Source organism: Jaculus jaculus, chromosome 20 (assembly GCF_020740685.1).
Source record: "Jaculus jaculus isolate mJacJac1 chromosome 20, mJacJac1.mat.Y.cur, whole genome shotgun sequence".
Taxonomy (NCBI): domain Eukaryota; kingdom Metazoa; phylum Chordata; class Mammalia; order Rodentia; family Dipodidae; genus Jaculus; species Jaculus jaculus.
Genome location: NC_059121.1, coordinates 16,832,732 through 16,848,695, shown reverse-complemented (window position 1 = coordinate 16,848,695; position 15,964 = coordinate 16,832,732). Strand labels below are relative to the sequence as shown.

At 46.6% G+C, this 15,964-nt stretch overlaps 1 protein-coding gene across 1 annotated transcript in view; it reads left to right on the top strand.

The window, feature by feature from the left end:
* The window catches only part of Zswim6 (zinc finger SWIM-type containing 6), a 175,467-nt gene extending 167,089 nt beyond the window's left edge, over positions 1-8,378 (top strand). The window contains exons 12-15 of the mRNA XM_045138951.1: positions 1,554-1,711; positions 2,339-2,502; positions 4,166-4,247; positions 5,677-8,378. Of these exons, the coding sequence (XP_044994886.1) occupies positions 1,554-1,711; positions 2,339-2,502; positions 4,166-4,247; positions 5,677-6,539 (1,267 nt within the window). The 3' untranslated portion in view covers positions 6,540-8,378. The remainder of the gene's footprint in view (positions 1-1,553; positions 1,712-2,338; positions 2,503-4,165; positions 4,248-5,676) is intronic.
* Positions 8,379-15,964: the final 7,586 nt, after the last annotated feature.

Below are 15,964 nucleotides of genomic sequence, written 5' to 3'. Positions count from 1 at the left end.
ACGCCCATCCCATTTTAGAGGCATGGTGCTAATGTCATGAAGCCACCAGATGCTGTTGCTACTACCACTGTAACACTGAGGGCAAAATCGCGCCAGGTTCCAGCTTACGTCACGGTGTCTGCGGGCAGAACTGCAGCTCGTGTGGTGGGTGCTGGAAGCGCCATGTGCTCTGGGGTTGTTCCCTGGACGTGTTCTTCTGGGGAATATCAGCACGCACGGGCGGTCGCTGTCTGCCTTCCCTGCCCCAGCGGAAGGCCCACCATAGAAGGCAGCCAGGGAAACAAGGAAGAGAGCTGAGCCCTGCCTGTGTCCTAGCTCTGGAGGGGCACAGGGAGGAAGGGTGTCTTCTGCAGGCCTCTTCTCGCCTCCCAAGGATGTTGTCAGGTTTCCTGTCTAGTACCTCCAGCGAGATCTGCCCACAAACGGGCATTCAGAGCTTCTAAAACCAGCTGCCTGCCCAAACTCTGCCTGCTTCATCGTGGCCTACCTGAGTGCTACCCTCTCTAATACTAGCTTCTCGTTGGCCCTAGATAAAGGAGAGTGAACCGATGGGCTAACCTGAGCAGTGACTGCTCTGACCCCGCCGTCACTACATCCCTCACCCTGGATGGAGGCTTGAATGAGGCCAGTGTGCCCATTACTTGGAGTCCTTTCTGTTATACTGTCCCCTGCTCTCTTTGGTACTTAGAGTTTACAAGAGGCCACTAAGCATCACATTTGTTTTTCACATTTTTTGTCAATACTCTTTTGTTTGTTTGAGGTAGAGAGAGAGAGACAAAGAAGCAAATAGGGAGATAGTGGGCACACCAGGGCCTCCAGCCACCAACGAACTCCATACATATGCACTACCTGGTGCATCTGGCTTTACCTGCATTCTGGGGAATTGAACCTTGATCCTTTGGCTTTGCAGGCAAGCACCTTAACTGCTAAGCCATTTCTCCAGCCCACGTCAACATATTCTTAACCAAAGACAGATTGAAATCAGAGATCACAGCTCATGTAAAACCATAAAGGAGCAGATGATTTCAGTCAGTTGCGCATCTGTGATGTATTTGTGAAACACACTCTTGACTCCACTCTTCTGAAGTGATAGCAACTAATTGTATTCGAAAGGTGAATATATGAACAGGAAGCCTTTTTTGTTCTACTTCCCCTTATTTACTGGATTTAATTAAGCATTTTGATCTGCTGAACCCTGGCTGTTATAACTGCAGTCTTAAATATCCATTTTGCTCTTGTTTATTGGTGATTTTTTTTAATTGAGTGCTATTCTGAAATAATAGGAAAAGATCAAGATTTGTGTTTCAGAATTCTTCAGTGTTTATGTCTTAATTTCTCCGAGTATTTCTGTTTTCGGAGTAAGAAAGGAAGGCTTAGCTTTGAGCGACCAGCTGTTAACAAGGTGATGCATGCAGACCACAGAGGACTGTCCTTCTCGAATCAACCCCTGGCCAGTTTGCCTCCTTTGGCACCTACCCACTGCTCTGGCCAGTCACTGTGGGCAAAGTTTTGGGCAGTAATGACAGTGCCGCCCTCCCTGCCTCTCATTGCAGGTTACTGGTCCTGGAGTCTAGTGCTCCGCCGGGAGACCTTGGCCGCCCCCACCACGTCGCGTCAGTGGTGCCCAACCGCTATCCCCGCTGGTTCACCTTGAGCCACATTGAGTCCCAGCAGTGTGAGCTGGCGTCCACCATGCTAACTGCAGCCAAAGGTACTGGAAGGTCCTGGTTTCATTGGGTTCTTTTTCATTCTTTTTTTTTTTTTTTTTTTTTTGCTCCCTAAGAGTCTTCTGTAAATCCCAATTCTCCATAGTGGTGCTAATGCCAGATAAATTGAAAGATCTTTTTCTTTAGATAGTTGCTTCAAGTTGTGCCCAAGGAGCAAAGCTGACACTACTTCCCAGAGGCTGGCATTGTCCAGATCATTAAACGTGCCACTAGTGGACTTAAGGCCAGTCACCATGTTCTGCCCCAAAGAGAAAAAGCTAAATGATTGGCATTTAGAATCAGAGCAGCGGGTTCCAGCACTTTCATAGTTGATGCCCTTGGAAGAGTGGCAGAAGCTAGGAGAGCGGTTGCCGTCTCCCGCTGGCCTTGGCTTACGTGCGCTCTTGGTCTTTGAGGCTGTGTCTGGGCCCATCTTTTTGGGGAGCCGAGAGTCACAGAGACTGCAGAGCCTGTGGGACACTTAGTCCCACCATCTGTGCCGCTGTGACCTGCCAGGTGAATGACCTGAGCTTTCGGTTGTCTCCTGTCCTTTCCCCTCTTCGGGTCTGGCTATGTGGGGACATCTGGATTTCTTGATTCGGTCTGGTGTGGTTTTCCCTTGTTCATTACAGGCGATGTTCGGAGGTTGGAAACAGTATTAGAATCCATCCAGAAAAACATTCACTCCTCGTCCCACATCTTCAAGCTTGCCCAAGACGCATTTAAGATAGCGACTCTCATGGACAGCTTGCCAGACATCACCCTTTTGAAAGTGTCTCTGGAGCTGGGTCTGCAGGTATGTGGCCCGTGCTCTTTCCTGGGGCGCCAAAGACTGCTGGGGACCAGCGCCTCTGAGGGCGGTTTTATTTGTGTTGATTTATTAGTGTAGGTAAGTGGCTCAGTGGAGTCCAGCGTAGACTTCCAGAGGAGTGTTTCTCAGATCTGTGGTCACTTTCAGCTGAGCCAGATGCTGCTGGAGGTGCAGGACTGCACACCTCAGCTTCTAAAAGCTTTTTTTTTTTTTTTTGGTGGTCCTCAACTTAAAAAATACACATTTCAAATGACAACCTTCTCATTGGGATTTCTCCTCTGAAGGAACGGAGAATCACTGTTAACGAGAGATGAGTAAAAGCTAGTACATATAGTAACAACTCTGTTGTGAGGGTTGACTTTTTAGAGGAAGGATGAGTTTTTGTTGGTGCTTGCATTTGGCTGATCTGTCTCTCTTGTATGACCCTGAGAAAATTGTTCAAGGACGGTTACCGGGCGGCAGCAGGGCTGGTGGTGGCTGGGGCGAGCAGGATGGAGCCCGCAGGATGTCCTGCGTTGCTCACACAGTGGCTGTCTGCGTCCTCGTGGCCTCCTGTGTCCACTCGGATCGACGGCCACACCGAGCAGGACTCGCACGTTGATCTAACAGCGATTAAAAAGTTCTACTCTAATGACCTGAAGCATGGGAAATGATGCCTTAAATTTTAAAAAATTCTATTCTAATGACCTAAAGCATGGGAAATAGATTCCCTGATTAGATTATTTCTTTGTTTCTAACTTATGGATTCTTCCTGTCAGTGAGATCAGTAAAGTTTAATGAACTGGGCCATAGGAGAATACAGCTGCTTCTGTAACAGGAAGTGCTTCCACAGACAAGCATCAAGGAGGCTGTTTTGAAGTTGTACCATTTAGAATGGCTACAGTAAATTCTTATTTGGCTTATTTTTGTTATCATTTGCTAAATCTTAAAGGTATGATGCAGAAAGAAATGCTAATGTGAGCTCTCTGGGGTTTTGGAACTCTGGGTAGAATTCTGTAAGATGAGTGAAAGCTTACTCCCTGCCTTATTCTTTCCAGAATCTACGAAGGAACCCTGCCTGGCTTTTCTAAGGGGTTAGGGGCATCATGTCACTAGTATTCTGAGTCTTAAACACATGTGAAGGCCACAGGCTCACTGGGGGTGCGTGTCAGAACACAGGCACACTGATGCCCTGGTGCTGGCGAAGGGGGTCTCTTTGCATGGGCTGGGTGATCTCCCCAGCCAGAGACTGAAGGAGTGGCTGAAGTTACTGCTTTCAAATTCCTCTTAGCCCACCGAAGGCCCTTTTTTAAAAATGAATTCCTAAGAATCCCCTAAAACTAAGCACTAGACTACTAATGCTGGCCGGAGAGAGGGGCCTGGATTGTTTAGTGTTTCAGCGCAGTCCTTGGGTTCCCAGGCCAGAAAGGCTGCTGCAGTTATCTGCCTTGTGGACCACCAGGAGTCGAAAGTGGGCCTCCTGCCTCCCAGGGGAGGGGAGCAAACTTTAGAAATGTAGATCTTTACTTGAAATAAGGTGCTTTCTGGCCTCTTGGTAGTGGAATCTGCCGAGTCTTGTATATCTTGGAATGAGTTGGTGGTTTGGTTTTGTTTTTTGCTTTCCTACTGATGTAATATTATCTTCTGAAAACGTATTGTTATCTTCCAGGTCATGCGAATGACACTGTCAACCTTAAATTGGCGACGGCGAGAGATGGTGAGGTGGCTGGTGACGTGTGCTACTGAAGTTGGTAGGTAAAGTGGGGAGAGGCTTTCTCCGGTGCGCACGGTAGACTTTCCATCCGTTGGTCATAGCGTGCCGCGCTCACCTGGACCTCCCCGAGGCTCCACCCAGGCCACCGCGTTTCCTTATGGCCTCCACCCCCAGCCTCCGTCATAGACATTGGTGCTGTTCAGCCTCTGAACCATCACACTGTGGAGCCCCAGTCTCACTTAAAAGGAACAATGAGAGACTTGTTCTCGGTTTTTCTTCATCTGAATATGCAGCCGAGGAAGGTGGTCACTGGGAGTTGGTGTGCCCAGCTTTCCCCTCTGCAGCAGTAGATAGGGCCAAGAAACCTGCATGTGCCCACAGAGAGCGCAGCACAGCGCAGCAGTTGCTATTTAAACTGCGTGTTGGTTAAACTGTCTGTCTTTCTTCCTGTTTGCACCAGAAAAGGATGCACACCTCTTGCTGGGAAGACACTGCCGTCTCAGTGTCTAGATGCTGACACAGCAGATACTGTAAAATCATTCTCACTTTTCGTTTACTCGTGTGTAATATTGTGCTATTGCGGGGAGAGAGTGCTTGATCCCAGGGTAGGACCCGTGCCTGCGTTAGTAAAGGCCCGCGCGGTGCAGGCGTGCACGTCCGCTCTGGACCGAGACGCACGCCTCATCTCTCTGTGAGGCCCGGCGCCGCACCGTCGCTGCTTTCCACGGGCGAGGCATGTGAGACCTGAGCTTGAGGTGGTTACATCTGCCAGCCAGTTCCAGCATCTGAGTCATAGCAGGCCACTTATACCAACGTTTTCTCTTGATTATGGGGTGATATTTTCTTGCTTATATGCCTTAAGGTTTTGAATAGTGTGTTCTTTCTTTATTTTTTTATGAGAGAGAGAGAGCAAGAGAGAGTGAATTGATGCCAGGGCATCGAGCCACTGCAGTCACATGTGCCACTGTGCGTGCATGGCATGTATGGCCTTGTGCGTCTGGCTCATGTGGGTTCTGGGAAGTCAGGCCTTGGTCCTTAGGCTTCACGGGCAAGCACCTTAACCGCTAGTTTGTTCTGTAACTTACACCGCATCACGTAAATGACAACCCGATTTGGGTGAAAGTCGCACTTTTTTCCCCTTCAAGTTCTATGGTTGGTAGCTCACAGCAGGCCCCAGCCAACTGGCACTTACAGCAAACAGGCCCTGTCGGAAATGGCAGAGCAAACAGCAGCCGCCCAGAGGATTGCTGCTTGATGATAGGAAGCGCGGGTGCCCTTCAGGCGTCTCGCCCAGGAACGAGCCGTGGTAAGGCTGCTCCACGCGCCGCTCCCGGCCCAGGGCCTCCAGGCCTCCCGGCAGGTTCATGTGGTGTGGCGTGGTGAACAGCGTGAGCCCCGGGCCGAACGTGGAAGTGCGCCCCGCGGCCAGCCTCGGCGCCAGTAACGGCTCGTGTGGTTCCCCGTAGGTGTCTACGCCCTGGACAGCGTCATGCAGAGCTGGTTTACGCTCTTCACCCCCACCGAGGCCACGAGCATTGTCGCCACGACCGTGATGTCCAACAGCACCATCGTCCGCCTGCACCTGGACTGCCACCAGCAGGAGAAGCTGGCCAGCAGCGCCCGGACGCTCGCCTTGCAGTGCGCCATGAAGGACCCGCAGAACTGTGCCCTCTCGGCCCTGACCCTCTGCGAGAAGGACCACATCGCTTTTGAGACGGCCTACCAGATCGTCCTCGACGCCGCCGCCACGGGCATGAGCTACACGCAGCTCTTCACCATAGCACGGTACATGGAACACCGCGGGTACCCCATGCGGGCCTACAAGCTGGCCACCCTGGCCATGACCCACCTCAACCTGAGCTACAATCAGGACACACACCCTGCCATTAACGACGTGCTGTGGGCCTGCGCGCTCAGCCACTCGCTGGGTAAGAACGAGCTCGCGGCTGTCATTCCTCTGGTGGTCAAGAGCGTCAAGTGCGCCACGGTGCTGTCGGACATCTTGCGCAGGTGCACCCTGACCACGCCCGGCATGGTGGGGCTGCACGGGCGGAGGAACTCGGGGAAGCTCATGTCGCTGGACAAAGCCCCCCTGCGGCAACTCTTGGATGCCACGATCGGGGCCTACATCAACACGACGCACTCCCGGCTCACCCACATCAGCCCTCGGCACTACAGTGAGTTCATCGAGTTCCTCAGCAAGGCCCGAGAGACCTTTCTCATGGCACACGATGGGCACATCCAGTTTACACAGTTTATTGACAACCTGAAACAAATCTACAAAGGCAAAAAGAAACTGATGATGTTGGTTCGGGAGAGGTTTGGTTGATGGAACTTGTGTGAATGGGAGGGGGTGGGCGCGGGAGGGATGGTTTGTTTTTACTTGAGCCTGCCTTTGTACCTTTTTAACTTAAAGAACAGAGCCACACCGGTATTATATGTATATAGTTATTGCGTTTGCAGACTAAACTGTCACGTTGTGGAAGTTTGTGTGTTTTTCAGTTTTTCCCTTTTCTTCCTTTTGATTTTTTTCAATTCTTTTTTTTTTTTTTAAATTAGTTTTGTATGAGAGAGAGGTTAAAGTTAAAAAGGTTTGGTTTACACTGAGTATATGTTGTCAAGTGGCAAAAGTCCACATAGCTCTCCTGTTTTCTGTATACGTTCACAGCCTCAAAAACAAAATAATTGAAATGGCTTTAAAAACCAAACCAAACACCTCCATCCTGTGATAAGTACCTCGAATGGGCTCAGCTTTACTCCTCCGTAACTCACCCTACACTCTCAGCAGCAGATCTCACAGACCGCAGAGGGAAGCGCGAGTGGCGGCCGACTGGCCGCGTGGCTTTGGGCAGCTGCTCGTCCGGAAGCATGGCACACGACGCCTGTGCATGTGGAAACTTAGCGACTGTCAACATGCATTCTCAGGGATTTATCCAAAAAAATTAAAAAAAAGAATGAGAGCATTTATTGTACTGTATATATATTATAGTATATGTCTGAATATTGAAAATATAACATTAACTAATTTATAAAAAATATTCTATGTAATGCAAAATACTTGAAGCTGCAGTAGTTTGGTTTTAAACAAAATTAAAAAAAACGGAGTGAAAACCTATCAGAAGGACGAAAAGTGCGCCTTGCTTCGGGCTTGGCTCAGGCAGTGACCATCTGTGCAGAGCCACCTTCAGATTGCAGAGTTGGACTAAGCTCCCTTGGGGGGAATTCTGTCCGTGTAGGTATCTGTACGGCTCCTGTATGCGTGTACACAGACACCCAGTTACCTCCCACCCACCACCCACCACACATGCTTGTAACGGGCACCAGGACAGAGAGGGACAGTGGACAGCCAGAGCAGCAAGCCTTAGCATTAAGAAGATGCAGTACGCCAGAACTGGGGTTCGTGCCTCCTAGCCTAGGAAACCTAAATATCCTTTTGACACAAAACGCAAAACATTCTCCAAAACAATTGACATATGATACATGACGCCTTTGCAGTGAACTAATAATAAGCTAGCCTTTGTGCACAAATAACATTATATATATTATATATCTCTTCTGCATAGGTATTTTGACTTTGTGCAGGACAGAAAGTTGTGTAGGTATGATGTTCTACTTCTCAGTTTTCTTTCTTTTCTTTCTTTTTTTTAATACATTTTATTTTCTCTAGAATTACTCAAACAAAAGCAGCCTTCTATCTTGCCTTGTCTTAATGCTTTAAAATAACCAAACTGGAGATCTAACTACCAAACTGTTCATTATATATATTATTAAAATACCAACTTTGGTTACAGTACAGTGTCTCTTCTTTAGCTGATGGTTCTGTAACCTTGTGCTTTTTGAAGCAGTTTTTCTTTTCTTTTTCTGTTTTGGTGCAAAAGTTGTCCAGTGTCTCCTGTTCCTTCATTAGAGAACATGCTAGAGGTATGTTTGTAGGTATTTTTGTTTAGAAGGACTATTTCATGCGCTCCATTTTATTTATTATAATAGGTAAAAAGAAAAAAAAAAGGTTGTACTTCATCTCTCATGTAAACATGCTCATGAAGTTGAAAGTAATTAAGATTTGATACACTGATATCAATTTATTTATGTAACTAAAATCACTGTTTTATAAACTTGTTAATGATCAACAATTTTTGTTTTTGATTAAAATTAGTTTTTTGAAAGTTGATTCTGCCTCCTTTATGGTATGTCTCTTAGTACCTTTGAATTGGGTGTTTCTACCTCTCTCAAGCTATAGACTTTCATTCAGTGACTATGGCTGCACTGCGTTCCAGCCGCTGTCGAGGGCCTAGAGATGTAGCAGAGAGCAAAGCTGGAGCTTGAGGTCTTCCGTCTGCTTGTTAGAGAAGACAGATGTGAATCAGGTGATCACAAAGAGAAAACAGCCCAATTGGCTAAATTGCTTTCAGTCTGTACACTTGGTCGTTTCTCCTTGACTAATAAACCATAATTTAGTATGCTAAGTACTTGGTATGCTTAATAAATGCTAAGCTTGTGCAAGGCTTTTGTGTGTATGTGGTTTAAAAGGAAATTACATTATAAGGGGTAAATTCTATCTATACAATATGGATACCTTTTCTACCCCCTCCCCAATCAAAGATCTGTGTAAAAAAAAAAAAGATGGATATATTTGCATGTGTGTGGTTTTTATTTTAAGAGCACAAAATACACCATTTTAACTGTTGTCGAGCATATAGTTGAGTACAGTGTATTTATATTACTTTTCTCACTTGCAGAGCTAAAATTACTGTTCCTTCCCCTAGTGCCAGGTAAACACCTGTCTACTTCCTAGTTTTACAAATGAGCTACTTTAGATAAGTGAAACGCACCCAGATTTGTGGAATACCATAGTATATTTTAAAAATATTTTTATATATTTATTTATTTGAGAGAGAGCGAGAATGGCTGTGCCGGGGCCTCCAGCCACTGCAAACAAACTCCAGATGCGTGCGCCCCCTTGTGCGTGTGGGTGCTAAGCTCGGGACATCTCTGATTTTCTGTCTCAATGATTTCCTCGGTGTCTACCACCGTCCCCCTGGGGGAGGTCCTCAGGCCAGCAGTGAGAGTAGCACTTGTGTTTAGTCCCTCTCTTCCTCTGTGACACCTCCTGGGACCTGGTAGATATGACAGAGACAGTTCATGTCCTGCTAGGCAGTCAGCTTTCTGTTCTTGTGACAACCCTGAAGCTTACTGATGAATTTTGGGTCTCCCTGGCATTCACCTGCATCTGAGCCCTGCTTACCCTACCCCACTGAGTACCAGGGCTCTGGAGTCCTTACTGACGGCTGCTGGGTGGCGGAGGTTCAACAGCACATCTTCGCTCATTGCCTACTTTGTAATGCTGTACTGTATCCCATAGTTTGCATCTTCCTTGTTTATTCAGTCATCTATCATCAGTCCATCAGCCAACGTTTGGGTCGCTTCTGCCTCTTGGCTGCAGTTAACAGTGCTGAGTGAACCATGGATGTTTAATACCTCTGCAAACCTGCTTGCGATTCTTGTGGATGTATGCCCAAAAATGGAATTGACAAACAGGTTTTTCTTTTAAATCCCTAATTTTCAAAATAATCTCTCCTCTAAAATATTTAAAAGTTTCTGAGCACCTACTTTTAAAGATAAATTCCAAATGTCAGGAGGGTAAGCCAATAATAGAAGACAAATGAATCCATGGTGACATTTAAAATCCAATTGATGCCAAGTAGAGATAAAAATAAAACCTATAAAATGGTATGAGGTTGGTTCTTTTTTACTTTGCAACCTTTCTTTCCTTGTTTTGTTTTTTGAGGTAGGTGTTCACTAGTCCAGGCTGACCTAGAATTTACTATGTAGTCTCAAGGCAGCCCTGAACTCACAGTGATCCTCCTTCCTCTGTGTTCTGAGTGCTGAGATTAAAGGTGTGTACCACCATACCTGACCCTCTTTTTAAAAGAATTTTTAAGTTTATTTTTTGACAGTCCCATACCTTACCTTCTCTTATCCATCAGGTTGATAGTTGAATTTAGATAGTCTTTGTTTTTTCTTCTTTGGTTTCTCAAGGTAGGGTTTCATTCTAGTCCAGGCTGACCTGGAATTCATTATGTAGTCTCAGGATGGCCTTGAACTCACGGTGATCCTCCTACCTCTGCCTCCTGAGTGCTGGGATTAAAGACGTGCACCACTACGCCTGGCTCGAATATAGATGATCTTTAAAACTGAGAACTTTAATATAGGAACATACCCCAGATCGGTTGTATTTGGGCTATGTATCTCCTCTCTCCTGCCTCCATTCCACTGTGGATCCTCTCAGTATGATTATTGGTATTCACTGTGGGTCATGAATATACCAGTCACACCCTCCTGTACACCCTTATGGGGACAGTGCCTTTCTGACCCTCTTCTGCAATACTCCCTGAGCCCTAGAGGGTGTGTTAGGAGTCTCCTCTAGTGTTGAGCTCGTGGTGCCTCTGGTTTTCGTCTGTGATGAGTTTTGAGTCTCCTCAGTGTCTGCCACCATCTCCTTGGAGGAGGTTGTCAGGCCAGCAGTGAGAGCAGCCCTCGTGTTTGACCCCCCACAGCCTCCGTACTGTTTGCTGGGCCCTGGCAGAGAAGATGCGGAGCTGGCTGCTTGTCATTATCGTATCATGCTTATGTTGTCATTCGGATGGGTTTTGGGTCTCCCTGGCTTTGGCTGCCAGCTGCCATCTTTAAAACAGATTTTCTAGCCAAGACTAAGAGAAGCACGGATCAAAAGAGAAACATAGACATTTAGAAGACCTTTGGACAGGCACAACCTCTGCTTTTGGCCAGAGAATGGTGGTCGCTTCCCTGTAGGGTTTGCAACCTTATAAGCAGCATATGTGTATTCACTCCCACAGAGCAGGCCTCAATAGCCAATCAGAGAGTAGCCTGTATGCCACTATTGTACCAGCGGGTATATCTTGCCTAGGTGGTTATTTATTTTTTTTTTAATTACTTAAGAGAGAGAGGGAAAGAGAGGCAGCTAAATAGAATGGGCATGCCAGGGCCTCCAGCCACTGCAAATGAACTCCGGATGTTTGCGCCCCCTTGTGCATCTGGCTTACATGGGTCCTGGGTAATTGAACCTAAGTCCTGAGGCTTCCCAGGCAAGCACCTTAACCACTGAGCCATCTCTCCAGGCCCCTAGCTGTTTACTTCTGTAGCTTGCAGGATCCACTGCTTACTCATGCTGTGGGTGACATGTAGCCCCAGCAGCTCACAGAGTGCTTTTCAGCACTGCGACAGCCAGCATGCAGGAAGCTGGCTTCCATCTCGCTTCCAACATGGTCCCTCAGTGTCTTCCCACTGCAACCTGAGATGTCTTCAGCAATAGGGTCTTAACCTTTAGTTCTGTTGGGTAACAAAGTGCTTTGGCAAAGGTCTGCATTTTTTTGAGTGGGGAAGGGTGAGGGCTGTCATGAGCCTCCCTGACCAACAGCTCACAGTGGGTAGAGGGAACCCAATCCTGGCACCAGACTTTATTAGCAAAAACAGCCTAATGGTTACAGTAAAGCTTTATTCCACCCCTGCAGGACGCTTCTTTTCAAATGATCTTTCTTTTCTTTCTTTTTGTGACAATGACATCTTTTAAGTTAGCTAACAAAGAGGTAGGTGTCTGTGGTACTGATTTATGTCATGATTAGTTTTACTTTTTTTTTTCAAACTTAGTTTTATGAAAGTTAATTTTTTAAAAGGGCAAATATCGGGCTGGAGAGATGGATTAGTGGTTAAGCGCTTGCCTATGAAGCCTAAGGACCCCGGTTCGAGGCTCGGTTCCCCAGGTCCCACGTTAGCCAGATGCACAAGGGTGTGCACGCGTCTGGATTCGTTTGCAGTGGCTGGAAGCCCTGGCACACCCACCCTCTCTCTCTCCCTCTATCTGTCTTTTTCCCTGTGTCTGTCACTCTCAAACAAATAAATAAAAAATGAACAAAAATATTTTTTAAAAAAAGGGCAAATATCAATGTATGTAAATCCACTAAGGTACTGGAATATTCCCTAATGAATAGGACTGCCAAAAAGCAACTGGGAGGGGTGTGGAGGCTGGAGAGATGGCTTAGCCACTAAGGCATTTACCTGCAAAGCCTAATGACCTGGGGTTGACTCCCCAGTGCCCACACAAAGCAAAAAGTGGCGTGGGCATCTGGAGTTCATTTGCAGTGGCTGAAGGCCCTGGCGTGCCCATTCTCTCTGTCTCTTCTCTCTCTCCCCACCCTGTCTGTCTCTCTCTGATTACAAGGGGAGAAGAAAAGTGCCTTCTACTAGCCAAGACTGATGATCCCTTGTGGAAATGAACCAGTGTTCGTTAGCTGTCTTTATAGGAAGACCTTACCATCACCATTTTCCCTCTGAAGTGACAGAAAGAGATAATGCTAACATTTCCCCATGTCAGCCAATGTCCTTGCACACCAGGCCTTTGCTTCTTTGTTATTTCCCATCCAGTAGACAAACTGGCTAGTTTTCTGTGTGTTTAATCATCTTGAGAGGGCTGGCATTAGAAAAGGTTTTGAGACTTTGAAATTTGAATAACAGGAAGGAGAAATGGAAGTAGTAACAAACTTAACATCAGTCAAAGGCAAAGAAGCTTCCTAACTGGGGCCTTTGTTTGGAATTTGAAAATAAGGGCTATAGGGTTTTTTTTGGCGGGGGGGAGATGAATGTTTCCTCTGCTGTCATTTGGGGAGAATTTATGCTTTCTACATGTTGGAGAATCTTTGGTGCTTGAAAGTGTATGATAAAGAAGCAATAGGCCCAATTCATCCCTACTTTTAATTTTTCTTTTTCTCAGCTTTTCATCCTGAAGTTTTCAAACATACAAGATAGTTAAAAGGTGAAAGAGCTTCCTAATTGGTGCCTTTATTTGGGATTTTATTTGAAAACAGGAGCTATAGTTTAGGGAGAATGAATGTTTCGTGATTTCCAAGTATTAGGTCAGTCGGAACCCCAGGCTTGTGAAAAGAGGAACCAAATGAAAGGCTTCCTTTCCTAAATGTCCACATGCACTACATTGCCTGAAGTGTGTTTTGGTGACCGACACTGTTAACTAGGTCTAAAGAACCAGTCCTGGACACCAGGCTCCAGCTGAGACCAGTACCTGCCGCATGACATGCCCAGATCTAGAACACAGAAGAAGAAAATGTCCTCTTTCCTACTCACTCTGCCCTCAGCGCCAAACGGGAGACACTTTCTATTGTAGTCAGCTCTACATTGCTGGGGTGAACACCCAGCCAGACACAGTATATGGAAGGAAGGGATTCATTTTAGGCTTACAGAGTCCAGGGGACACCATCCCCAAACACACCTTAGTCCTGGACCTCAGGATCTGCCCCGCAGTGACATCTCAAGCAGCTGGACACCTAAGCGGCAAAGTTAAACTAAATCAAAAATACCTGCAGTTAAGCGCTTGCCTTGAAGCCTAAGGACCCCAGTTCGAGGCTCAATTCCCCAGGACCCACGTTAGCCAGATGCACCAGGGGACGCACGCATCTGGAGTTCGTTTGCAGTGGCTGGAGGCCCTGGCACGCCCATTCTCTCTCCCTCTCCACCCCCCCTCTTTCTGCCTCTTTCTCTCTCCCTCTTTGTCTGTCTGTTGCTTTCAAGTAAATAAATAAATAACAACAACAACAACCTGAGGCTGTGGGAGACATACATACACATGCAAAGCACCATATTTTCCTACTGAGGGAAGAAGAGAGAAATAGAAAAAAGAGAGAAAAAAATACAGTATGTATTAACAATCAGAAAAATAAAGCAGAGAAAGAGAAAACCTTTAGTTCCACCGATAAATCCTACCTTGAAGGATAAAGACCTTCAAACACAGGCCCGTTCAGCGGAATTTGATTTTCCGTGGACGGCTTCTTTCAATGGGCTGCTCCCTTGTAACTGTGTTTCTTGGAGAAGTACAAATTCCAAACGAATGAAACATCCTTTAGGACAGTTGGAGCCCTGCTTACATTTTAAATAGTGCGTGGCCCATGTCCACAAACAACGAGGGGAAGTTAGGGACCAGTGCTAGCACATTTTGGTTCTATAATACGGTTTTGTTCATTGCCAATGTTGTGACAATCACAGTCGTGGCTGAGGTAGACAGGCTTCCTATGGATAAACACATACGTTCTGCATGACAGTCCTGTGAGATATGCTTTTTTTTTTTTTTTTTTTTTGGTTTTTCGAGGAAGGGTCTCACTCTGGTCCAGGCTAACCTGGAATTAACTCTGTAGTCTCAGGGTGGCCTTGAACTCATGGCGATCCTCCTACCTCTGCCTCCTGAGTGCTGGGATTAAAGGTGTGTGCCACCACGCCCGGCTTGAGATATGCATTTTTATCATTGCACTTTTACCCATGAGGAAACAGAGACAGGAAGCTTATCCAGAGACACAGTAAGGGACAGGTACAAGCCCAGGGAACTGTTTCCAAGCACACTCATAAGTGCCTCATGCTCTTTCTGGAAGTATGTTTATTGATCATGTACAGTCTTGGCTTTAGTGTTGTGGGGAGATGGAGCATAAGGCATGGTTCCAATCTTAACTGACAAAATGCACTTTAAAAGCTGGGCATGGTGGCACCCGCCTTTAATCCCAGCACTCGGGAGGCAGAGGTAAGAGGATCCCTGTCGCCGTGAGTTCGAGGCCACCCTGAGACAACGTAGCGAATTCCAGGTCAGCCTGGACTAGAGTGAAACCCTACCTCGAAAAAACAAAAAAACCAAGAAAACCAAAAAACAACAACAACAAGAAAAACACTTTAAAATGGGTGAACAAGGGCTGGAGAGATGGCTTAGTGGTTAAGGAGTTTGCCTGCAAAGCCAAAGGATCCTGGTTCAATTCTCCAGGACCCATGTAAGCCGGATGCACAAAAGAGGGGAGAGTGCACGCATCTGGAGTTAAATTGGCAGCAGCTGGAGGCCCTGGCACGCCCATTCTCTCTGTGTGTGTGTCTTTCTCTCAAATAAATAAACAAACAAATAAATAAATAAATATATTTTTAAATGGCTGAACAAGGTGGATAGAACTCTTTATCTTGTCCCAAATCAGGGAAAATTCTCTCCTATCCCTCCCTCTGCCTATGTGTGTGTGTGTGTGTGTGTTTGAAATCACATAGAAGCATATAAACTCACCCAACACTCCACAGCTAGGCACTTCTGAACACAACCATGTTTTCTTTTCCATTGCTGGGTCCAGACTGGACTAATCCAGATTTGGTGAGCATGTCTGCGGTCCAGCCAGAGTGCAGGGGTGAACAGCCCTGAAATACCTTCACATTAGCAGAAGACATCTTCATCCTTTTTCAGTACTTACATTGCGTAGTCCCCTCAGAGTTTAACAGAGTGCAGCCCATGGACCACCTACATTAGAACTACCCACAAGCTTGTCAGATATGCTAATTCCTGCCCACCCCGATGCAGACTCAACCATCTTGAACTTTTAGTAGGAACACACAGAAATCTAGGAAAGCTCAGTTTAGGGATCATTTTTATTTTGCTCTTGACAGAACTTTTGCAAATGTCACATGCAGGGTGGATTACATAGGTAACAAGATGGCCTGGGCGAATAGGTATGTAGAGTGACCTGGGGAAAGGCAGCTCGTAGCCCTGTGCATAGAGCGTGGCTGTCTTCCCTGCACTTCTCTCTACTGGTACCCCACTTGCCAGCCAGGGACGTAGTAATTACTGTCCAGAGGCAAGGGAGCATGCTTATGCAGAGATGCAACTGGGACAGGTTTTCCTGTGGAGGAAACCAAAAAACACCGAGTGAAAGC